This window comes from Phyllopteryx taeniolatus, chromosome 21 (assembly GCF_024500385.1).
Source record: "Phyllopteryx taeniolatus isolate TA_2022b chromosome 21, UOR_Ptae_1.2, whole genome shotgun sequence".
NCBI classification, from domain to species: Eukaryota; Metazoa; Chordata; class Actinopteri; order Syngnathiformes; family Syngnathidae; genus Phyllopteryx; species Phyllopteryx taeniolatus.
Window position 1 is genome coordinate 9,930,398 of NC_084522.1, and position 24,993 is coordinate 9,955,390.

Consider the following 24,993-nt stretch of genomic DNA (forward strand, 5'->3'; position numbering starts at 1 on the left):
CGCTTCATAAGATCCCAGGCAGAAAAACATCTCTCTGGAAACAGACTATTGACTATTCTTGGTTGTTTTAATGACTTGGGACAGCTGAGAAAGAAAACACACGAGCAATGACAGCATCGGCGGTGACGCTGGCGTGAAGCAAAGCAGCACTGAACGCAGCTCTGACGCGCTTGGCTCAGCAGCGCGTCTGGTGCACACATATAAAGCCCAGTGCGCACCAGGCGCACTTCAGATCAGAGGAGACGCAACGGCATTGCGCACAGACACCCCGAGAACACCCTGGAAATTGTAAGTATATTGCTATTACAGTCTTTAAACCTGGACTATAATTAAGTGAACACCATAAATACTGACTTTTTGCTTTTTTTTTTATTTTTATTTTTTTTTAACCTGACTTTACTGTGCATAAAGTCACTAGATGATTCCGTCTTGTGTTAATCTTCTGTTATGGCTCCAGAGAATGGACGAATTGGTTTCTTTTTTTTCCAATCCATCAGATGCATTCTAACTTCATCAGTTGGGTGGGGACCCTGGGGTTCCTGCTGTGGGCGCTGCTGTGCCTGGGCACCCTGACAAACGGCTACCCGGTGAAACCAGAGAATCCTGGCGACGACGCCCCTGCTGAGGACCTGGCCAAGTACTACTCAGCCCTGAGACACTACATCAATCTCATCACAAGACAGAGGTGGGTAGGAGGATGAAGTGTGCACTTGTAATTTAATGGAGTCATTGAATTCAATTATGTTGCAAAGAGTATACAAACAACCATACACTACACATGTAATAGATTGCACAGGAGCTCCTATTCACAGAAAAATGTATCAAAAATATAATAATGCTCCGTTATGATTGACACTCTCAGAGATAATTTGATATATTTATTATGGTTGTAGTTTGTAGCTGTGTAAGACTGTACTGCATCACATTGACAGCTGTTTCTAATATTTATGTTTTTATTGTCATGGGCACTGTATAATTATAGGTTACAGAAAATATAATACCTGTGGGTAACCAAAATATTGTAAATAAATGTGCTGAATTTGATATTTTGTAAATGTACATAACTTCAAACTTCAATAGTAAGCATGTTACATTATCATTCTAAATATTTTAGAATGCATCTCATTAGATGGTGTGTGTGTGTGTTGGTTAGTTGCTTCTGCAGGCAGGTAGGGTTATATTCAGTGCCACAATCTTAATCATTTGAGGAGCAGGCAAGGAATCATGGAACCCTGCAGGGATGGATTAACCCATGCATGCTGGGTTGGTCTAACTATTTTACTCAAGCTCCTACCTGGACACAAGATACATTCCATACAATGATGTAAAAAGAGTTGCAATTGTTCCTGCGAAAGACAGTTTTATCTCATGTGTGTTGTTATTTGTCAGGAATAAGATGCACAACGAAGCAAAATTGAGCAAAGATGTCCTTGCCGAAATAATCCTTGCTTAATTCTTCCTTAATACCATCTCATTCTGCGCTCTTTGTGTTCCAAGGTATGGCAAGAGGTCCAATCCCGAGATACTGGACACACTGGTGTCAGAGCTGTTATTGAAGGAGAGCACAGACGCTCTTCCACAGTCAAGGTCCGTGTTGAGCAGTAAGATAACTACACTCACTGGTCAAATCATTAGGTACCCCTGCACAATCTATTAAAATCCAAAGCAAGCTCTATTTGATGTCATTCAATTTTGTGCACGTGTCCTTAATGTTTTTGTCCCGTCAGTGTATCAGTTATTCTCACAGAAAGATGACCTTTGTGTTTCTTACCAGATACGACCCATCATTGTGGTGAAAAGGTCATCAGCCGCTCTGACCTCCATGTCTAAACTTCATGTCATCGTACACGTACCAAAAGGACCACCCTGCCTCCGCCACATTCCTCAGAGGAGCAACCGTTTCCCCTCCTTGCCCATCTGCTACCGTTCTGCTGCGTTGTGCCATCAAATTGTAAATAGTTGACCCACAGTCATCATCTGTGAATGTTGAAAGTAAACTGGGGGGGGTGAGGTTTGTCAATTGTATTGTATATTTGTGCAATTAAAGAGTCATTATTTGAAAAATGTGTTGTTTTGTCTGGTGCAGGGTCATGAAATGATAATAATCCTTAACACAGTTCGAAATAATTTGCAGTTCATTCAACAATGTATTTCTTCTAGACTGATCATAATTTCAGAAAGGCTGCACAATATTCGTCTCACATGTCCACAATATCCTAGAAAAATAAACACGCCTTCAGTGCCGAGGGTCATTTTACATTGTTTAGACATAAATAGATATTTGAAAGTGGTCACCATCAATCTACACCATTCATTATTATTAAGGTCACAGGTGACCTGAAGCCTATCCCAGCTAATTTTGAGTAGGAAGCAGAGAACACCCCGGACCGGTCACCAGCCAATTAGGACAGTGTGGCCAATCCCTTTGGTAAAAATCTAATCAAGCAATTTTTATTTCAAAGTTGAACTGAGGAAGTGATCCAATCCATTTTGTATCGCGCTTGTCCTCACTAAGGGTCACGGGCGAGCTGGAGCCAATCACAGCTGAGGCAGGGTGCACCCTGGACTGATCGCCAGTCAATCTCAATCAAAATATTTCAACCACTGTTCCAGCATTGACTGTTTCTTAGTGCCAGAGGAAGATGCAAGCAACCCAAATACTCCGCACACAGCCGACAGTACATAATTCACATCAAACCAAGTTGGGACACATTGTAACTTCAAGTTGTACTATCTATCTGTTTGTAGTGTAGTGTACTCTTGCTCCCGTTATTGTCGTACTCATACTGTTTCTGTTGCTCTAAGCGACAATTTAGTGTATGGCTCCCTCTGGTGGTAGATAGATAGACACGCGTAGAGATGATGATAGATAGATAGATAGATAGATAGATAGATAGATAGATAGATAGATAGATAGATAGATAGATAGATAGATAGATAGATAGATAGATAGATAGATAGATAGATAGATAGATAGATAGATAGATAGATAGATAGATAGATAGATAGATAGATAGATAGATAGATAGATAAACGAATTACAAAATTCGCACTTGTATTAATAATGTAGTCTACGTAGGTAAAAACAAAGAGCAGCATTGAAGAGGGATGGAAATACATTTAAATGTAAGCAAAACAAAAATGAATGTATGGTAGTTAATGTAATTATGCTACGGTGATATTTGTAGTTAATAGCTTCGAATTTGTGTGCCATTTATACAACGATAATTGAAATGAATTAGAATACGAAAATCTGATTACATACAAGAACTAGGCATTGGCTAAAGGCTTACAGTGTAAAATGAATTACGTAAATATAATGCATAATGAGGCACGAATATATGCGTCGATGAGCTGGATATAAAATATTTATCAGATCTTTAAATCGACGGATGACTGTGATGCACTTTCATAGACGACAACAAAGGTAAAGCGATATACACAAGGTACAAAAGAGTCCTGAGCTTTCCTGCTCACACTTATTGTCATATTAGCTTTGTTCAACGTTGTTGCGTGCTCGAATTCAAACGATTTTTCGCGCATATGTTGAATGAACGAGACTGAGTGAAGGTTGAGCCTCGGCTGCTATTGGCCCGTGCTCCCTGTGACGTCACATCGATGGCGTGGCCTATACGTGTGATTGGCACCGCGTTCTCTTGCCAGTCTGTTGCGGGACGAGGACGGAGGCAGCACAAGGGGGCTCTGACTCGTCTGAGTGTCCACCCGGGACCTTTTGGCGAGCTATCGTGAACTCGCACGCCTGTTAAAGGTAAGACCGAGTTCATTTTGTATCATACCGTCCATTGAATGGGAATAACGCGGACAGTTTGTGGCGGTGTGAAGAGTTTGAGGGGCGGGTTGGTTGGTCACGTGAGCAGGGCAGCTGTCATTATGCGGCACGCGGGCTCGGATGGATGTGTGTCTTTTTACTACGTGGGGTGAAACGCGGTGACTGTGAGTCGTAGTTGGTACGCGTGCGCGCCACAAAGGCTGTCCGGATGGATGAGTAAAAAAAAAATGGCCGCACGTATGGCGAGATTTGGGAGAATGTACAGCTATGACACCCAAAAAAATAAATTAAAAAATAACTTTTAAAGACTTTTGAGTCGACATAATCACGGAAATGCATGCGCTTTTTGCATTATGACCTTTTCAAAGTTTCCAACTAGTCCAAGTTGAATTGCGAGGATTTGGCTTGCATGCACTAGTCATAATAATATCAAATACATTTTCCCCATTGAGATGAATTGAAATTACATGAGTCTGTTTCAGCCCCCCCCCCAAAACCACAGCAATTTTAAAATGTATTTTTAATCAAGAAAAATCATACAGAATTAATGTAGGGCTCGGACTCACCCTCTTAATCCCGATTCGTTGTTCATGTTGACAGTAACGAATGACTTCCGAATCAGAATCGAATCATTACTCCTTGTACTATTCCGAAATAAAAATCCAAACTGATTATTTGAAAACTATCAATTGAACCCGAAAGAGAGAACGCTGGCTCGTTTAGGCTTCACTTCTACCTCTGGAAAAGTTTTTGTTTTTAAGTTTAAAATGGGATACTTTAAGCAGGGTCTCCTGCCGTACCGGGGCCAAAGGTGGAACCCGGATTGGTTTTGCGCTTCTTGTTGCCGTAAATCCTCACTGACTGGAACCAACTGCCTCCTTTCTCACTTGCTAGCTTGCTGTTAGCTGGCTCGTCATCTGCCGCGGTCGCTGTTCGCCTCCGACTTCCGTTGTGGCGCTGCCATGAACAACCACGCAGCTCCTCAGGCTCGGTTATCGGACGCCTCCTTCCGCGGAGATCTCGGTAGAGGGCCATAGCTACTTGCATCCATAATTCATGACTGCAAGAACGAACTACAACTGCGCGCACAAAAACTACGCGTAGGAAGTCAAAATGCCGTCAGCCATAAAAACAGGCAAAAAAAACCAAAAACTTTTTCTTGTATTTTCCTAAGTAAATATGGCATGAGAGGTGTTACAGCAGAAAAAAAGTAGTATGATACTCTAAGATGCCGGCACAGCACGGCCCATATTGGCCGCTCGCTGGTTGCTAAGCTGTACGTTGGGACAAGCTAGGAGTCGCAACAACAACGATGCGGCTAAGCTGTGTGCCTTTAAAGGGGCGTGGCCGACTGAGTGACATCAGGAACATGGCCCGTTTGTCTCTTCGTGAGCTCTGGTTGTTAGTTTTGGCCTACTGTCGCTGCTTGTGAGTGTTCTCATTTTGTCTTTGTGTGTTTGACTGTTTGTACTGTTCAATAAATGGCTGAAAGCGCATTGGTGAGTGTCGCTTCACTTTACTCGAGCGGCGCCATATCTGAAGCTCGCAACACAAAGCAAAACAAAAATACAAAAATCGACCAAGTGACGGCTCATAACTTGAAAAACTCGCAAGTTGGGGCACTCGTAAGTCAAGGGACCACTATAAATTTTGGTATTTCCTCAATCCGTTTAATGTGTTAAAAATAATCCTGCGTGCAGCTGGCAAGCAGTCGCTTAGTTCCCTATCTGGCTTGTCCAGTGAACAAGCAGACCCTATTGATTCTTTTGTTGCACTCTCCCCTGAAAGGGCCGACCCATAATAATTGACTAACACGATGTCAGGTCTAATTCATATGAGCATACAGGAAACGGTCCGCTGTGGTATGTTGGTGGCAAATGAGCAATTGGCAGCCTTTTTATAAGCTGTTTAGCCCGGCCTCATGTGACGAGGGAAGCCCATTTACAGATGCAACCTCCTTGGGGATCCTTCCTGGGAGGGGCCACCAGGTCACACTAGAAAGGGGAGGGGCGCACTTATACTCTCCAATATATGGGGCTTCTCGTCTTCCCTTCGATCTTACAATAGTCTAATCAAATGAGCTGAATCTAATAGAGTGGAGGAAGGAGTGTAGACAGTGCATTAGGGTATATGAGTATCTGGACAGGGAAGCCCGTAATGACCTGTGCCAGGATCCAGCATGACCTTTATTGCTCTGCAGGGGAGAAATAAGACCCATTTCCAGACATCTCAGCCCACATGCACTTTGTATATTAGTTCGCGGCAATACGACCTCAGCTGGAGTATTGTAACTCTCTTTTGACAGGCTGCTGCATAAAAAGTTTCTAAAATCTCACACTGGGCTAGAGTCTCCTGCCCGAGTGCCGACTAGAACTAGGAGAGGAGATCATGTCTCCTGTACTAGCTTTACAGCACTGGCTCCCTAGAAAATGTGCCTGATTTAAACTCAGGGCAGCACGGTGGGGGAGGTGTTAGCACATCCGCCACATCACAGTCCTGAGGTTGGAGGTTCAAATCCAGGTGTGTTCTCCCCCATGTTGGTGTGGCTTTTCTTCAGGTACTCGAGCGTCCTCTCACATTCCAAAAATATTTAAAATGGTCCTTAGGCGTGAAGGGTTGTGTGCCCTGCGATTGGCTGGAGACCAGTCCACGGTGTGCACCACCTCTCGCCCAAAGTCAGCTGGGATAGGGTCCAGCTCACCCGTCACCCTAATGAGCATTACAGAAAATGGATGGATGGAGTGGATGAAGTTAAGCTTATATTTAGCTCTAAATGACGACCCGAGTGAGGATAAGCGGTCCAGAAAATGGATGGACAGCAGCATTGTATCTTAAAAAGAATTGAATTGAAAATGACTAATTTTGTCAAATAACATTTTGTGGACAATTAAGAAAAATCATTTGGTATCATTTAACCACTTATTAACACACACTGTGTGTGAGACACGCCAAAATCCTAAACATCCAATAACAAAATGGTATATAAAACGAAGGAGACTTTTCATTGGTTGGTATGTGTTCAGATGTTTGACCACTTATAAAAGGACCTCAGAGTTGAATTATTCTGCTACATTTTCATAATGACTGAGTGATTCTGATGAGGACACCAAAGGCACTTTACACTGATATTGACCCAGATAGAAGGCCCAAAACACAGAGGCATAAAAGGAGTGATTCAACCTTGCCAGCAATCAACATGTATCATCAGCCCTCCCTGCCCGGCTCCTCCCTATCCTGTTAACACATCAGCGACTCCCCATAGTGGTAATTATGGAGTGTCTGAAACTGCTAGAAAACACAACTGAATAGCGAAGCCGCGCTCAGAGTGAATTTGTCTAGTGACGATGACGAGCGTTGACTGAAAATGTGAGTGAAGTGATAATACCCTTCTGAAAATTGCTGCAACCTATTTTGCTGATTCACCAGGTTTCATACACGGCCGTGGTCTTAAAGGGCCACTGCAAATAAATATGACGCATATCCAGGTACTTCTAAGGAATATCTTTGTTTGGTAAGCCTCCATGATGTGCTTTATGCACAGAGTTTTACACACCTCTTAGGTTCATTCCTATTTTGATGTATACAACCTGACAAGAGGCTCAGTGTGGTTTTCGTGCCAAAGTAGTAGTGGAGTGTCATGTGATTCGATCCTCACGAAGCTGCATGACAGAGCACACACACTCTCCACCGGCATGAATGTGAACAAGGAGAATGAGGTCATATTCAGTTATGTTGAAGGAACCGCACTGATGCACGACTAAAAATGTAGTGGGGAAAATGTCTGCACAGCTTTCATGCTCAAATTGGACTGTTTCTCATTGACGTGCATTACTATGCCTGCATATGTTCACAGGCATTAGCAATGCACTCCACAAACAGAGCACGAACCAGAACACAATTTTTTTTGTCATAATTTCAAATTATTTTGGTGGTTAGGCTTTTGTATCACATTTTGTAATATTTTCACAACATGAATTAACAAAAAAAAACATAACTCCATTGTATAACATAATTCCATTAACACTGATGCAATGGCGATAACCGGTCAACGCGCATAGTTATGGTTACAGTATTATTATACCATCATTTGCAATGTCGGCCATCTTAGGGGTGACGGCGTAATCCTCTTACTGTGCGGCTGCGTTAACTCGTAGAGTGACCTACATAGGGTTAGTGTGGATACTGAAGGAGATAGATGGGCAAGAGGCGGGAAACCGTGGTCGGGTAGGAATCAGTTTCAAAAATCATCTACTGTATTGTACAGTATATAGCATAGGTTCAGCCGTGTAATCTGATGTGATCCAGGACAAGAGCTAAAAACACATCTGCTGTTATTAAGATGACAATACTCAGGCTTGACTGACACTGTCAAAAGTGCACCTGTTGTGGCCCAGTGAAAGGATGTAATCATACATAAAGAAAATGAAGAAATACGGTCAACACCCTTCGAGTGACGTATCCTACAGAACGTATGTAAATGTGCATGAAGGCACACATCAGCAAAGAGCACTGTATTTCTCCGCGGACTGGCTCGACACAGGGAAGTTTATAATTGCTTCTCCTGGACCAAGCCCCCTCAAGCGACATCTGGACTCCCGGGATGCACAGAGCTCCCTGACCTTCTTTGTGATTGTCACGTCATTGCGAGGAAGCGGGAGTGACAGATGCTCTGAGAGCCCGTTGACCCACAGCTCTACGATGTGCACAGGCTTAAGGAAAATATAAGATGGTGTCAGGCTGTGGGGGGGGGGGAGAGGAAAGCTGGTTCTAGTACTGTACTCCAGTTGAAATCTTAAAGTCCCAAAAATGTGAGATTGAGATGTTGATTTAAGAGCAAAACTGGGGAGGAATACAAAAGACACCGCCTGGTTATGTCAGTCCCTGCTTTTAAATTTTACATGTGTGGGACCTAAGTATCAAAAATGAATTTGGGTGGAAAAAAAAGCCCTGTGAGCCTTTATTATCCCCCATCCATGACCTGTCTATCATCTGACTGCTTCCTGAGTGCTTTTGTGGCTCCTCCTTCCCACTGGGCCGGCCAATAGCAGCTAGCCTTTGAGTGACCACTTCCTGTCCAAGGGGTGGGGGAGCATGAGGTGAGTTTGTGACAGGACAAAAAGGAGTCCTGTGATTCTTAAGCACCCTTTGTTGATGCAATATGAATACATGATGCAATGGCTTTAGTTCTATCATTTGCTGTGTTTTCACCCCACATCTCATTTATAAGCTCTTGGAATGTATACATACATATTGTGATGTAATTGTGTTGTTTCTAGAAGAAGATTAGGGTTCAGCACACCAGACACTGATTTATTTTGCAAACAGAAGCTCTGGAGTCGCATCCCAGTAACATCGTAGAAGTTGGAATTCGTACGACATTTTCTGGAAAAATACGCCTCTGTTTTAAAATCTCGCAAGACGGCGCAAAAAGCATCAAATGATTGCCTTGGCTTGTGTCATGTGTTGTGTTGTGTTGTTGGGCTTTTTTTGCGACGCTTATTCCAAAGTATCATCAGCATCATAGATGATGACAAATATCTTTTCAAGCATTTGACATAACTTGGTCTTATTCTCTCATCATGAATCAGTTTTGGATAAAATTTTAGATCCTCTGAACGTTTCCTTCCCTTCCCCTTTCATACATTCCTCGGACATAAGATTGCAAACCCTCCTTATGCTTCTCAGCGTTTCACCTCCTTTGTCTGCTCTTCCTTATTGTCAGGCCTTATGGTTGGCCCCACTGCTGCTTTTCGGTGCGGATGACTTGGCAAAGAATTAACCCTTGGTAGCTTTTCCCTCCATTAACATTCTTCCAGGGGCTTTCTTTCACTTCCAGCAAGTGTGGCGAGCCTGATCGTTGCATAATGAATCGACCTCTCACGCTCTCCCTTACAGCAATACTTAGCGAAAGAGTCATGATCTCCAATATGAAGAGACAGCATGGTGCAAGTAGAGGAGAGAGCTCCCTCTGTGTGAAGTAATCACATGTAAGCCTGGAAAGTGCAGGATGTTGACAAGCCTTGACTTGACCTGGACTTGTTTAGAGTCAAACGCGAGGAGAACAATGCCAGTGTCATCTCCTGTTCAGCATTTATACCACTTTCACAAAACTCCCTGTGACTGCTTGGACTGTCAAAGTAGAAATAGAAGGTGTTTGAAATTAATGAAGCATGTCAAGAAGGTAATCACTTTTGTAATGGTCTGTTTCACTGTGTCTCTTAAGAGCAGCAAGAATGAGAGGGAGCAGTTTTTTTTTTTTTTTTTTTAAAAGCAGTGACGAGGTATGTGGAGAAATAGCCTACGAAATGTGGCTTTGCATCCTAATGTTGATTTAATTTCCCTCATGGGGTGAATCAAGTAAATTCTCCCTTTTGAAATTAAGTTGGAAATATGTTTATTACAGTCTTGTGAATGCAGTTTGCAGCGATGTATTCCTCTGCATTATAGAGCGTTGTTTTTACATCATATAATATTTTGACAGGCAGCACTGAACTAGTGATCAGTATGTCTGTCTCATAGTTCTATGGTTTTGTTAGAATCTCAGCTCTAGTCTTCCATTGTGCAGTTTGTATACCACATTCTAAAAACATACATGCTACCGTAGGTTAATTGAATACTATATTGTCCATGGGAGTGAATGTTTTTTTTTTGTCTATATGTGCCCTGAGATTGACTGGAAACCGTCCAAACTATACCCCACCTCTTGTCCAAATTGAGATAGGTTTAGATAATCTGTCTGCCTTGCAGACGAGAGGTCCTGGCTTTGACTGTCGGCCCGAGCCTTCGTGTGTGGCGTTGGCATGTTCAAAGGCTTCCAGCGAAAGTTTATCATCCTCAACAACATGAAATCGGTACGGGCAAAGCTTCATCTTTTTCAAAGAATCCGCTGAATCACAATTTTTTGAATGACTGGTTCCAGTCCATCAGTTAGAATTTTCCTGACTTTGCTCAAACGCCTGCTCTCGGTGTTTGATGTTTCCATCAGTGGTGGTGGTAGCAGGCCTTCCACTGCGTGGTTTGTTAACAACAGAGAAACTTACCATGAATAACGTACATTGTTCTACACGTTGTAGCAGTGTGACAGCTACAATACATCTCAAACTGGTGCTAATCTGCATTCGGGGATTGTAAAAAACTTCTTGTCGGGCTACCATGGCTACTGCCCGAGCCATGGTCAAGGGTATGCTTACAAAAACTGTAAAGCATAAGCTGTCCAATGCTAAAGGGTTCACGTCTGTCCAAATGATACCCGAAATGAAAGGAATGAAAAAAAGATATATCGTGAATTTTGGGACACCCTGTGTTTTAAATGAACACCTCTTTGATTCATGCAAAACTGAGCATTATTATTTCACAGTCACAACAATTTTAATATTGGATGTCCTTATCTTGTGCAGGCTTACCTAACAGTAGTGTATATGTGTGCTTATACACATCCAAAGCATGATCAAATAGGACAAAAGGAATGCATACTGCTGTTTTCCTGGCATTCCAATAAAAGTAATCACATACGTCTCCAGTGGCTTGCCAACTGGTGATGCAAGATTCTCAAAAAAAAACAAAAAAAAAATCAAACTGAATGGTTGGGTGCAATAAGAGCAGCCTTGAGTCTGTGGTGTCCTGCAATAAACCGTGGCTGGGAGACACGGAGATGAAAGAGTCATCTATAGGGCGAAAGAAACAAGTGGATGTGAGGAGAGAGGACAATTAGGTTTTATGGATTCTATTAGTATGGAGCCACTAAACATTTCTCTTGCTCCACTTCTTTGTGCAGGCTTCGACGCTAAGGGTGTTTCTGGAAAAAATACAACTGCATCTGCCTCTCTAATGCTACTACTGCACATGGCAGATTTTCAGGAAAATGTTTCTCTATACAGACATGGTTTTATGCACTTAGTGGGTGGGAGAACTGCCTGACAGATTTATTTGATGTGTTTAGTGTGAATATTAGCAATAAAGTAGTGTTGCGGGGTTTGCTTCGGAGACCGCACATGATGTTCATTTCCCTTTTAACAACGACATCGAGCCTTAAATCTTATAAAGTCAATACCAGACGTGGTCAAAGCAAACACTGCTAGCAGTGTAGTGATTGAACATTGGCGCTAGCGAGCGAGCGAGCGAGCGAGTAAGGCAAACAGAGATTTGTAATCCTGCGCTTTTGTGGCCGGATTAAAATCCGACGTTGAGGTTGGGGGAGGGACTGGTCAAGTTGAGGTTCTATCAAAGCCTGTGGCTGTGCTTCTTGCACAGCTGTGTCTGTATGGGAGAGGCTCTAAAATTGTCCCAGGCTGTATTGGGATGACACAGCCATGCTAATATACAAGACGACAGAAGAAAATAATGAATGGGTATGCATGGTATCCAAATAGTTAAGTAATCTGACCTCTGAAGATTTTGCCTGGCTGTTTTCAAATTTGTGAATTGGGCATCACCTTTGGCCTGTAAACTAGCTTGACAGCATAGTTGCAATAAGAAGCATACAGCTATGGCATGTTAAGAATTCTTCTCAGTACAACCAGTTGTTAGTGTGTTTTGATGTCCCAGCAGTGCCGCTTGCAGTAATAGCACTAGCCTCATATAAAAAGGCTTCCAAAAGCACAACAAATTACAATCAGATTAGATGGATAAGCGGTACAGAAAATGGATGGATGAGATTTCATTGAAATAGAAGTGTACAGTATGTACAAATTCCAGAGGATTTTACATGTTAAATGGCATTTATTGAAAACCTGCATACCTACCCATATATAAATATCAGTTAAAACATAAGATCATTGTCAGAGTGATAGAGAAGGTCCACATCGCTCAGGATTGTGAGTAATAACAACGTTGACGCTTTGAAATCTTAGATAGGTGAATGTATCAAACGAGAAGTGGATATCCTTCTTTTGGAAACTTTTCAATAATTTGAGCGCATAAATAAATAGACGAACGACAAGATGACATGGACGCACTGCCTGGAATTTTACCCCTCGATGTCCTCCCACAGACCCCAAGAGCATGTTAAATTGCAATCTCATAATCCAGTCAGCAGCTCCTGACATAGCAAGAGGCACATTGATATGACATGTAAATGGGGAAAACAAGACTCATAACTGCTGTTTAAAGACCCATAAACACAATCTGTACACATAGTTTGGTCCGCAGGGGTCCCAATGGAACATGCATGGAAGAAAAGTGGAAGAGACTAGGAATGTAGGGTCAAGCCCCCCCCCCCCCCCCCCCCCCCCCTTCTGTAGCACTTATGTAAGATTACTTACATAAAAACACTGTGTCACTATGTCTAGACAAGTGGGCACAGCACCTGAACTTTGGGTGGGGTCGTAAGGGCAAAGAGGAGGAGGGATACTCAAGCAACCCCTCAGCACTAGGAGAAGATTGGGGGATTATAAATGCGTATGAGTGCGTGGGGCGGAGGGTTTGGGAAGGCAGGGTATTAAAGAGGTGGAGGGAGGAGACTGACAAGCATTGAGCACATCTGTGTACGCCATCCAGCCTTTTCAGCCTCTTGGCAGCTTTCATGCCTGTCTCTCACAATTTATGTTTACAAAAAAAAATGTCGTTTGTCCTCTCTCACCTCTTGATATCCAACCCATATTAATCCCGCTTTATTGTTCCTCTCTTTGCCTCGCTCTCTTCCTCCCTTCTTTTTGGCACATAGAGGCTGAGTAGTCAAAACCAGGCAAACGGACCAGAGGAGAGGCGTACAGTAGTTGCACAACTGCTGGTGGTTCGCATTCTTCTGCCAGCGGGGAGGAGGAAGAAGAAAGGAGGGCTCAGCGATGGTCACGGCCATGGAGGATGCCAATGTGGCTCGGACAGAGGAGGAGGTGCAAGAGGTGACACCCCCGCCTGGGGTGGACGTGCCTGCGGTGGCCAGCCAGGCCAACCAGGAAGCAGTTACATCTGGAGGTGAGAAAGTTTTGAGGGGGTTATAAAATCATCTACAGTGCATCTACAGAAGCTCCTCTGGACATTTACGGGTTGTGTTACTTATGATGGACTCTAATCTGATATGTGTACAATGACACCCTGGTTTGAAATTTGGTGAGAAACCAGAGCAACACCACACAATAATCAGGTTTCTAGGTCTGTTCTACTGGGATTTATCGCACTCATTTTAACTAGTTCCTTATCATGGAGCATCTAAATTGGTATTGAATACACTATAACGCAGAAGTACTTGGACACAATGGCCTCGTACCTACGGGAAATTAAAATGGAAGTAAATATGGACTCAGTCCCCGCAGCGACAACTCTGTTTGTGGAAGACTTTCTACAATATTCGGCAGTGTGTCGGTAGGAAATATTGTCTATTTGAGAGGGGTTGGCTTGCAATCATCTTCTTATGTAGTGTTTATCCCAAACATGTCTAATGGGATCGAGGACAAATGAATCCACACAAAACATCAAGCGTGCCATGGTGGACCTTCTCTGGGATAGAAAAGGGCTTTCTCCAGAACTGTTCCTGCAAGGTGTCGCACTGCTTTGACCACAAGCAGACTACAGAGACGGAACTGAAAACCAAGTAAACCGGATGAATCTACTACAGGGGTCATCCCCATTGTAATTTATCTAGTGTCTTATTCAGGCCAAATTGAATAGATTGTTGAGGGTGGTTGAGAGCCAAGGCTAGCTAGCTCACTCCCATCTCTTACTGGATACAAAAGCATCCAGTGGCTTCCCGTTAGGGTGAGAAGTGAACTCTAGAGTCCACGTGGCAGCAAGGCAGAGGACAGGATTAAACCAGCAAACATTCCTGTGGTCAAGGACACACTGACGCTGACCCAGTGGGTAAAGGTCAAAACAGTTTACACAAATACTACCAATATAAAGTGGGATCCTTTGTGTGGCGATCGGTTGAATTTGATGTTTTATATTTGAGGTGTGTTAATTTCAAAGTTATATGTAATTTGAAGCTCAATGATCCATCTACAACTTTATTCATAAGTAAACTTTTGCAGAATGGGGTAGCAAATTACAGGTCGTACCCTGAGTGAGCGTGAGCGAATGAGTGGCTTGCAGTATAATGATTGTTTTATGTGTTGTGTTTGCGCCGTGTTTATCCTGGCCTGTGAAAGGGTCTGCGTGTGTATGTGTGGTCCCCACAAAAACTCAATATCAATATTGGAAAGCTGAAGGAAGTTGGAGTGTGGAATCTAGTGTTAGATCATGTTTCTTTTGCTTTATTGCGTTCTCTGGGTGCACAGTAAAATGTTTTTCCCCCCTAACAATCCACAACTCTTTCACCAAGTGTGGCTTTTTGTTTGTATGAATAACTAGCATGCGTCTATATTATCTGTCAAGCTTTTTTTGTGTTTGTCAAATACATTCTTTGAATTTCAATGGGTTGTTGAAATGCGAAAGGCTGACAAATGCTAACAAACCCCTACAAGAATACACTGTATGTTTGTTACACAATTTTAAGCCATTTTATGTTAGGTAAATCAGTACATTTATCACTGTAATGCAGAGTAGTTCTACAGCAGGGCAAACTACAATCGCAATAAAAAAAAAAAAAAAATGAACAACATATTATTCAATGACTACCACTATAATAGGTATTTTCAAATGGGATATCATGCTTCCTTCTTGTATGAATTTATGACATAGGAAATGGTGTTTCACCACTACCGGTAACTGGTTTAGTGACTGAATAAGATGATTCATAATGCTCCTCATCGGATGTCTTGTGTTTCATGCCCAGTCTAGTTCCAAATGTGTCACAGCCAGGGGAGCAAGTTTGTACAGTGTGACTTGAATGGACAGATTACCTCCCACACACAGTAACTGAATAAAGACAAGATGCACACGCATGAGCTGTAAGAATCCGAAACAGGCTTAGCTGGCCTTCAAGACTACGCGTATCAGCTGATTTGATGGCAACGTTTCACTCATTCAGATGCTATTCATCATTCCTCAGCTCCCTTTACTCTCTCTCAAGTCTAATTCATATTATTACTACTGTATCTAACTGTACTTTTAGGGTTTAGAAGGTATTGTCACTGTGGTGGTACCCGGAAATGTTCTACATTTTCACTTGACAGCTAGATTGCACTTTGACGACAGAATACAGTCCTACTGTACCAAATACTGTACGGTACTTACACAATGAAGATTTAACATTTAAAGGCAACATAGTAGAACTTAATTTTGAATAAAAGTAATCATGCGTTGTTGTGCTCCTTTCTCCCCTTCAGATTTTAAGTGACGTCTTTTTATATAGCCTGTTCAAGCCGGGACATTTTCCGTTGTTCTGTATAAAGCGGCACTGACACCGAAATGCCCGCCTGAAAGCGGCGTCGTACCACATCTAATTGTCTGCTTCCGGGAGGTTGTGTCGCTGTGTGAAAGCCCAAACAATTGCCCAAAAGTAAAAGTGGCTTAATTACAGTTGTGCCATGTGGCTATTTTGCGGGATGATTATGCTTTGTTTGCTTTTGAGACCTAACTAATGCAACTTGTCTCTCTCTCTCTCTCTCTCTCTCTCTCTTCCTTATCTTATCTTGTCTCACGAGCAGCCATGCAGGAGGTGTTGGATAATCTAAGTGAACTTCCCGCCACCGGGGGCGCCAAGGACATCGACCTGCTCTTCCTACGCGGGATCATGGAAAGCCCGATTGTACGCTCTCTGTTAAGGTAGCACACACACGTAGCTGAGGGCGAGGAGACTAAAATCGCAAGCTAGCCCGCTTCCGGCTGCACTTTGGTTAATGACGTGCTTGAAGGTGCGTAAGGCTTAATCAACTAAATGCCCCGTGATTGGAGCCTCATCAAGTTCACTCATGCCGCCGGTGTGCAACTTAAGCGTGTCGTCTGTTTATGGGTTGCTGCTCTTCTTCACACAAACAAACTGTAGCCTTGCCATATTTTACATATGGGGCTTAAAGAGCCAATTCATGCAATTCATTAAGTCGTGCTGAAAATGTACTTTTGACCTACACCATACGCAATGTGGCCAATGCACCACTTCACATTTGCTCTTCCCAGGCAACATTCCAAGACTTGACAACAATAAATCAAGAGCATGAACTCTACAAGAGCCAATCATTCCTGAGCGTGTGTATTTCTCTCAGGCTCACGAACAGCTGGAGGAGGTGAAGCTGGAGGCAGTGCAGGACAACAATGTGGAGCTGGTGACGGAGATCCTGGGCGACATCAGCGGCCTCGAAGTTAGAGACGACAGCGCGGCCGAACTGTCCAGGATCCTGCAGGAGCCCCACTTTCAGGTGAGCAGTGACACGTACACACACAGTCCTGTTTTTGGCGAGTAAGTGTGCTCCTGATTAGAGAGCTGGGGGGGCAAACGCTCGTGTTCAAGGGTCACATTTGATTTTTCGAGCGGACAGATGGCCCAGGTCCTTATTTATTTGTAAAATAAATAAATAAAAAAAGGAATTTTATATATATATACACAGTTGTTTATTTTACAAACATTTTTATTTTGTTATTTACAATAAACCAAAGAACCAATCATTGAATGAGATAAATGATTCTGCGACGAGCCATGTCATAGCAGTCGCTCTGCAACGACGAGAGCAAAACAAGTGCGACGAAGAGATGTTGGTTACATAAGCTGCAAGATAAGACCCTGTTGACCGAGTGAGAGCAGCAGAGGCAGCAAGGCAGGCAGAGAAGCCATATCAGCAACTGACGTTTTCCCCCACTATTTTCACAAATTATTCCGTTCAAATGTTGAATGGCTATGACAGAAATGTTGGCCTCAGTGCTGAGATTGGACGTTAAATGGGCCAAGAATGTATCAAATAGATTTGCTGATAATCCATATTTGGGATTTTAGCCATTACATGATTAGTTTTGCAAGGTGTTGAGAAGGCACATCCGAAACAACAGCCTGATTCTAATCAGTCACGAGTCATTCATTTTGCATAAGCAAGCCATAGCGTTTGTTGCTAGCTTCTGTAATGCTTCCTAGCCTCCATTTATGTGGAAATGCATAAATATGAGCTTGTGTTGAAGCTTATGACGACACACTTAATCTTTCAAACTGGTCGTAATACTAAAGTTGAGGTTTTAGATTATCAGTTGAACGAGACATCACGTCACGCTGCCTCAACATGCCAAATCTCTATATTCTACATATAAATCTAAATAAACAATTGAACGTCTGCACAAACGTTTGGCATCACATAAAGCTTTATTTGGACCATCGAAATTATGAAGTTATTATTAAGAAGCTCCCTGTAGCAGTGGTGTAAGAAATTAAAGGTTTCACTAGCCTTGACTTCCACAAGCACAGACCAAAAACTCCAAAGTGTGTTTATAGGTTACATAATGTTACATAATTTTCCTTCAAGCACTGTCCCTTTGTCCTTTTCGCCTCAGTCCCTCCTGGAGGCGCACGACATGGTGGCCTCCAAATGCTACGAAGTCCCGCCCCCTGCCGAGATGGCCAATGATGCCGCAGTGAACAGCGCGCTTATGCAGGCAGATGCCGTGCGCATGATCGGCATCCGAAAAAAGGCCGGGGAGCCTCTGGTGAGCCCAGACTGAGCGTGTTCGCAACATCCTTGTGTAGCTGAACAACCGAATCAAGTCGAACCTTCGTCTTGCCTTTCAGGGCGTAACTTTTCGCGTGGAGAAAGATGACCTCGTCATTGCGAGGATCCTCCATGGCGGCATGATTGACAGGCAAGGACTACTGCACGTGGGCGACATAATAAAGGAAGTGAACGGCAAGGACGTGGGCAACAATCCCACCGAGCTACAGGAAATGCTCAAGGACTGCAGCGGCGGGATCACCCTCAAAATACTGCCGAGCTACCGTGACGCTCCTGCGCCCCCGCAGGTACACCCCGGCGTACGCCGATGTAATGAGTGGCAGGTGTTGGCCAGTGATACCGCACTTGTGGCCCGCAAGCATTCCCACAATCCCTTGTACGTCAGAATGTGAACCCTATTAATAACACTCCACTTGCTATCTAGGTCACATGATCTTACATCTGGGAACACTGCACTCACTGGTATTCTGCTGTGTTCTTTTACTGATGCTCAGCGATTCTTAAAAAGACTTAATAGGAGCGGTAAACGCACGTTTGCATGCAAACATTCCTTCATAAAACATGCATGATAGGTTAATTGAAGACTTGAAATTGTCCATAGGTGTGAATGTGAAATGTGTGAATGGTTGTTTCAGAGTGTTTGTAAACAGTAGGTTGCCGGTATTCTTCTGGATAGCAGATAGGTAGAACGCTAGTGACTACTGCGATCTGTAGTGATCCAGCCAGCTACTGTGCAAATAGTCAAAACCACTGCTGGTGATCTGAAACTGCCGGTAAACATAGCGAGAATTTCCAGTGTCGTGTGTGCTACTCATCAAATGTCAATGGAAGACATAGATAGGGAAAGCAAAACATAGCTCTAGGCCACTGCTGATGGATGACCGATGTGTGGTACCGCATTGGTTTCATCCTCACTGCACGTTTCATTTGAGGGAACGCCTAGCGGAGTCGACTACAGCGCACTCGCTGTTTCACTGTCATCAAAAGACTATGTTTGTGCCATTAATCCGAGCTAACAACAGAAAAGTCGAGCTCAAGCGACCATCGACCAAGACTAGCGGCTTGTAAGTCCAACAGCATCAGTCACCAAATGAACCACTCAGTGACCAAAGTTAAGGCATTTCATTTCTGGCCATATCCTGAATTAATCAGCCAGTCCCTCAATGATCCTGTTACTTTTGTCTGATTTACCACCATATGTCAATTTTTGAATCAACTTGCCTATCTAAATGTAAATGGTGGTCAGCACTGGCACCTTCCTCGCGAACATTCAGTGAAGGTTAAAAAAAACAAAACAAACCCCCAAAACAATGGTGAGAGAGCTCTGTAGGTCGGGACAATGTATTTTTTGATTTGATTTCTTGACTGGATGGTTCTTACCGCTTCCTCTTGCCGCGGATTGAATTGAATCAGACAGAGGACTTGCTCTTCCTGGCAAGAGGAAATCTTAGCGTAGGATGAACATCCACGGCGGGTGAAGTGTGACGACCATCACCGTGTCAACGTGCGAGACCGACCGAGTGTCCTGTAATCAACCCTCACAGGTGTACGTGCGGCCCTACTTTGACTACGACCCGGCCATCGACAACTTGATCCCCTGCCGGGAGGCCGGCATGGCTTTCAAGCGCGGTGACATCCTTCAGATTGTCAACAGAGAAGATCCCAACTGGTGGCAGGTGAGGTTTCCACAACTCCAGTTCCCCTAACAAAGTGTTCAAAAAAAGATGACAAGGGACAAAAGTGTGTTCTGTAACCTCTCGTAGGCTTGTCACGTGGTGGGCGGGGCGACAGGACTGATCCCCAGTCAGTTTTTGGAGGAGAAGAGGAAAGCTTTTGTCCCTCGGGACTTTGATGGATCAGGTAGGCAACACATTTGGCTTCATTAATCTTCCAATTCGATTGTGGTTCCTCACAAAAGGAGCGATGAGCATGCTTTGAAGCGCTACGTGACCAAAAGCAAGAAGCAACCACAAGCCAAAATGATTACAACGGGTCCCCGGTTTATGGCCAAGTTCAGTTCCAAACGGCAGCGATGTACCATGAATGTCAGAACACACCGTCGTCTATCATTAATCTTCGCTTACGCAGTAGTAAAATCATGATTACAGTAAATATTTGTATGAAAAACACTTCAAAGCCATAAATATAAAACGGTAAGTCGAGCCATAACGGCACGTTCCTTCTTGTGCCACATATTTTCTTAACGAGTTCATTATGCGCCGTAACCTCGTACCGTATACTGTTTTGTACCCCCTGTAATATATGTCAGCATCACCATTTGTTTTCAAAGTTTTTGGATTTGTTTCTGGTAGTTACAGCAGTTTTTTTTTGTTTTTTGGTATCATTTATAACATGTTTTGCTGTTATAGAGCTCAACTACTCTACTGCACACTATTGTAGGTGTCCTGTTGATAGAAATAGTCACTATGGTAATAGTTCATGGTTTCTGCAGTATTTCCATGCATTGAAAAAACTGCCCAAAGGAAATTTGAAACAGCTCTGAGTATGATGCAGTGCCACAGCATACTGCTGCAAACCAGAATAAACATACTGTTAGGCTGAACATGATGTTCTTTGTAAAGGTAGAATTTGGAATAGATACGATTGTGCAGGTGGAGCCAATGTTGTGTCTGTGACTACTCATTTTCAAACGGTTATATTGTCCTTTTTCCAGTTGGATTAGTGAAGCATGCCATCTGGTGAGTCAAGTTAGGCCCGCTGAGGAACCTGAAGTGGTCCAGCTTGCCTCCTAGCGGCCAATTACTGCACAAGCACGGTCATGTGAGAGGCTCAAGCGTTGCATCTGGTTTTTTTTCAGGGATCCTTTGCGGCACCATTGCTGGGAAGAAGAAGAAAAAGATGATGTATCTAACCGCCAAGAATGCAGGTCTGGCTTGTCGCGTCCTTCTTGAAATCATAATTAATTGTTTGACCCTGACAAGAATGCTGTGAAATAGAGTTTGACAGGCACGAGCTGCAGATCTACGAAGAAGTGGCCAAGGTTCCTCCATTCCAGAGAAAGACGTTAGTTTTGATCGGTGCTCAGGGCGTGGGCCGACGTAGCCTCAAGAACCGGCTGATGGTCCTTCAGCCGACCCGCTTCGGCACTACTATACCATGTGAGCCGCCGGTACACGGCGTCTGTAGCTCAGCGTCATACAAAGATCTAACCGATCTGACGTTGTGTTGTTTAAGACACGTCCCGACGTCCCCGCGACGAGGAGCTGGACGGCAACTCGTACCACTTCACCTCCAGGGCGGAGATGGAAGTGGACGTGAAGGCCGGCCGCTTCCTGGAGCACGGCGAGTACGACGGCAACCTGTACGGCACCAAGATCGAGTCCATCCACGAGGTGGTGGCCGCCGGGCGGACGTGCATCCTCGATGTTAACCCGCAGGTGAGAGAAAGAGAGTTTGAAATTGAAAATTGAAACTGTAGGAATTATGTTGGATTCATTTATGTCATTAAATATATGGTACATTGATTTATTGGAAATTATTTAAAAAAAACATTTTGCTTACTGTATACAGCACAGTGGACCTCAGCATATTTGTGGTTCTGCATTTGCAAATTCATCTAACTGCAGGTTTTTGGGGGAAACCTACCCCAGTTATTTGCAGAAAAACTCACCTTTGCCGTATAAAGTTGGCCAGAACTGAGATTCGAAGATTTCTGAGCCGAATGCTGACCACTATATCCACCGTGCTGCCCCAATGAGGGAATTCTAAACACTTGAAATAGATAGTAGGTCTTGCAGTTTAACTGTGATGTCACTTCCTGTTCCTCCCTCCAGGCTCTGAAGGTCCTGAAAACGGCAGAGTTCATGCCTTACGTGGTGTTCATTGCGGCGCCCGACTTCGACACCCTCAAGGGCATGCATAAAGCCGTCGTGGACGCCGGCCTCACCACCAAACAGCTCACGGTACGCCGAGGCCCATTTGGCTGGCTCTACATCGCATTTGAGTTTTCAAACGTGTAAAATACAATGCTCACACAAAGTTAGGTGTATCCATCCCTTGGCCCTCCTTTGCCCACCCCTGGTCTACAACAACACATTTATTAACTTCAAGTCAATGTTGGCAGGACGTGGACCTGAGGAAGACAGTGGACGAGAGCGCGCGCATCCAGAGGGCTTACGGCCACTACTTCGACCTGACCATCACCAACGACAACCTGGACAAAGCCTTCGACACGTTACAGGCTGCCGTGGACAAACTGCGCACTGAATCTCAGTGGGTTCCCGTGAACTGGGTGTATTGAGGACACCCCCCTCCCCCAAAAGAAGGAAGAGAACCAAGAGCTACTTATGTAAAAAAAACAAATATTCCTCTTCAATTTGAATGCTCTCCATCCTCTGGAGCGCGCACGCCACGCAACTTTTTTCTACTTCGACTCAAAGGGAAAGAGTGCTTAGTATTTATTTTATAACTTTTTATGAAAGATATTTCTATACAATGTGGAAATGCAGCAAAAAGAAAAGAAAATGAGGCATTCATTTATTGTAGGTTATTTTTGTGTTAAATGTCTTTGTTTCAGCTTCCCGTCTGTGTCGCATCAACCTGTGTGTTAACATTGACATAGGATGCATAATTTTTCAAATCAATGGTTATACTGGGGGTTTTTTTTTTGTGTGTGGAAAAGTCGCACTCGTTCATGATCAAACACTGTTCATTTTTTGTAGTTTTTGTTTAACGTGGTTATTGTTTCTAGTGTACTTTTTTGTTACCAATGATCCTGCCTGCCTGTCTACATGACCTTCACACTGTCCTCAACTTAAAGCCAATGTGTATGTTTCATATATGTGAAAGTCGCACAAATTCTACACTACAACCTTAAGGGCAAAGAAAAATCATTCATTTCAGTTATGTATGTCTTTATTTATTAAAACTAGTTAAACTTTTTCATGTTTTTCCTTTTTTTTTTTTTTAATCCCGGTGCCACATTGTAGAAAACCTGCTGCCTGTTGAAAGGGTTCTCATAAATCACCGGCTTTTAAAAGACTTGTTTCTAAATTTTTATCTGCAAAGTTAAGATGAATAAAGCCGATTACATTGCAACAGTTGGTTTTACAAGCTGTTAATATAAAAACATGCACGTGATGGAGGCGAGGAGTGGAATGTCGCTGTCGGTACAAGGACACGGTGGGCAAACTTTTGCGCTCGAGCCTCATAAGATTGTATTAATGACAATAAATCAATTAACCAATTATTTAATGAGATAAATTCATACAAAACAAATACAAACAACCAATTTGAAGGGTAAAAAAACAGCTAAAATAATGCAACAAATATTTGGTGACTTGATAAAGTAAATGATTTGTGGGCCGGATTAAAGAACACAGTGGGCCATGTGTGTCCCGCAAGACCTACTTTGCCAACCCCTGTACTGGGAGGCAGGAGCCCCCTTTGGTGTCGACACAGCACATAAACCAATACAATACAATACAAAGTTATTAGGGCCACATTCAAAGAGAAAAAAACAAAACAAAACCATTACACGTTTAAAATAATACAGGTACCAAAATGATAGGGGGGTGAGTAAAAACTCCAAACACTAATTTGTTTTGAACATTTTTTTTTTATTATTAATGAATGTAACTTACAGTAAAAGACCAGAGCCAAAGAGAGAAAGAACTACATGAAGTGATACGTATTCACATTGTGTCCTAGCAGGGTTTTACAGCATATCTTGTGTTCTGTAAGCGTAAATAACAACAACAAAACAAAACGAGAGGAAAAAAAAAAAAGGGGGGAAACGTAGGATAGAAATCAAAAGCTTTACAAACTTTACAACACCAAAAAAAATAAAAGGAGCTTAGCAAGTGGATGAAGGAATTGAAAATCAGCAATATATATAAAGACACCCCCACCCCCACCAAGAATACCCCCTCCCTATACCAGAATAGGAATGACTGCAAATTCACTTTTGGCATGTCATGGTTTAAATAAGGGAGAAGAGAATACAATAGAACACAAGAATGAAGGGAGGTCAGAATTCCCACGGCTGTGCGGGCCGAGACTTTGGTTGCTTTCGTTATGGCTGATGTACAAATAACAAGAGCAAACAGGAAAACGGATTCCCTGGAATCAGCTGCACGACTGAATAGTGGACCATAACTGAGCCACTCAGAATACCAGTGGGCTACCTCTATTTTTGCCATCTTAAAAGTACAGAAATGAAGAGAGAGAGAGAGGACATACCTTTCAGATGAATACTGGTCGAAACCCAGGTTTAATCATATTTCCCCCCCAATAAATAACCCGTTATAGCACTCAGCACTGTTTTAAGCTTGGGTGCCAGTGCATCTGCATCTTCGTATAAGTAAATCATCTTCAATTCAATCTTGATAGATTTGATGGATGTTTGCACTAAACCACTATTGCACTAAACTTTTACTTTCTTTACTTTATGACAGCCATAGGATGGCAGCCATAAAACGTGAAATCACTCCTGCAACATGACAAAATGGACTTAAGGACATAGACCACTATTGCACTAAACGTTTACCTTTTCTGGCAGCCATAAAAGTTCAATCACTCCTGCAAAATGACAAAAATTGAGTTAGCCCACTGTAGTTCTAAAGTGGCTCAATTACACAAGAGCTCCTTACGATTGTTGGTGAAAGTGAAATGTAGACGCCAACCAACTGTTAAGAGAGATCTGAGGCTATTTTAAGCCAA

The 24,993-nt window shown here is 43.1% G+C and overlaps 2 protein-coding genes across 3 annotated transcripts; both read left to right on the forward strand.

Moving 5' to 3' along the window:
* Positions 1-55: 55 nt before the first annotated feature.
* On the forward strand, positions 56-2,064 carry npy (neuropeptide Y). The gene is made up of 4 exons (XM_061760914.1): positions 56-288; positions 498-685; positions 1,498-1,587; positions 1,775-2,064. The coding sequence occupies exons 2-4, from the start codon at positions 498-500 to the stop codon at positions 1,794-1,796; spliced, it is 300 nt and encodes a 99-aa protein (XP_061616898.1). The 5' UTR covers positions 56-288; the 3' UTR covers positions 1,797-2,064.
* Positions 2,065-3,614: 1,550 nt separating this feature from the next.
* Positions 3,615-23,213, forward strand: pals2b (protein associated with LIN7 2, MAGUK p55 family member b). 2 transcript variants are annotated; one of them, XM_061759345.1, is made up of 13 exons: positions 3,615-3,769; positions 13,452-13,702; positions 16,312-16,412; positions 16,867-17,019; positions 18,137-18,289; positions 18,372-18,599; positions 19,857-19,988; positions 20,076-20,172; positions 21,131-21,199; positions 21,270-21,431; positions 21,508-21,710; positions 22,107-22,235; positions 22,397-23,213. In XM_061759345.1, the coding sequence occupies exons 2-13, from the start codon at positions 13,573-13,575 to the stop codon at positions 22,571-22,573; spliced, it is 1,734 nt and encodes a 577-aa protein (XP_061615329.1). In that variant the 5' UTR covers positions 3,615-3,769; positions 13,452-13,572; the 3' UTR covers positions 22,574-23,213. The 2 variants fall into 2 exon arrangements, with proteins under 2 accessions (XP_061615329.1, XP_061615330.1); XM_061759346.1 differs by lacking the exons at positions 3,615-3,769; positions 13,452-13,702 and having other exon boundaries at positions 16,317-16,429.
* The last annotated feature ends 1,780 nt before the right edge of the window (positions 23,214-24,993 follow it).

Excerpts from the sequence above, each read along its gene's own strand:
- npy (XM_061760914.1), top strand. The coding sequence starts at position 498 with ATGCATTCTAACTTCATCAGTTGGGTGGGGACCCTGGGGTTCCTGCTG. Across the intron at positions 686-1,497 it reads AATCTCATCACAAGACAGAG|GTATGGCAAGAGGTCCAATC; the intron begins GTGGGTAGGAGG and ends TTGTGTTCCAAG. Across the intron at positions 1,588-1,774 it reads GACGCTCTTCCACAGTCAAG|ATACGACCCATCATTGTGGT; the intron begins GTCCGTGTTGAG and ends GTTTCTTACCAG.
- pals2b (XM_061759345.1), top strand. The coding sequence starts at position 13,573 with ATGGTCACGGCCATGGAGGATGCCAATGTGGCTCGGACAGAGGAGGAG. Across the intron at positions 13,703-16,311 it reads GGAAGCAGTTACATCTGGAG|CCATGCAGGAGGTGTTGGAT; the intron begins GTGAGAAAGTTT and ends TCTCACGAGCAG. Across the intron at positions 21,200-21,269 it reads TCTAACCGCCAAGAATGCAG|AGTTTGACAGGCACGAGCTG; the intron begins GTCTGGCTTGTC and ends GCTGTGAAATAG.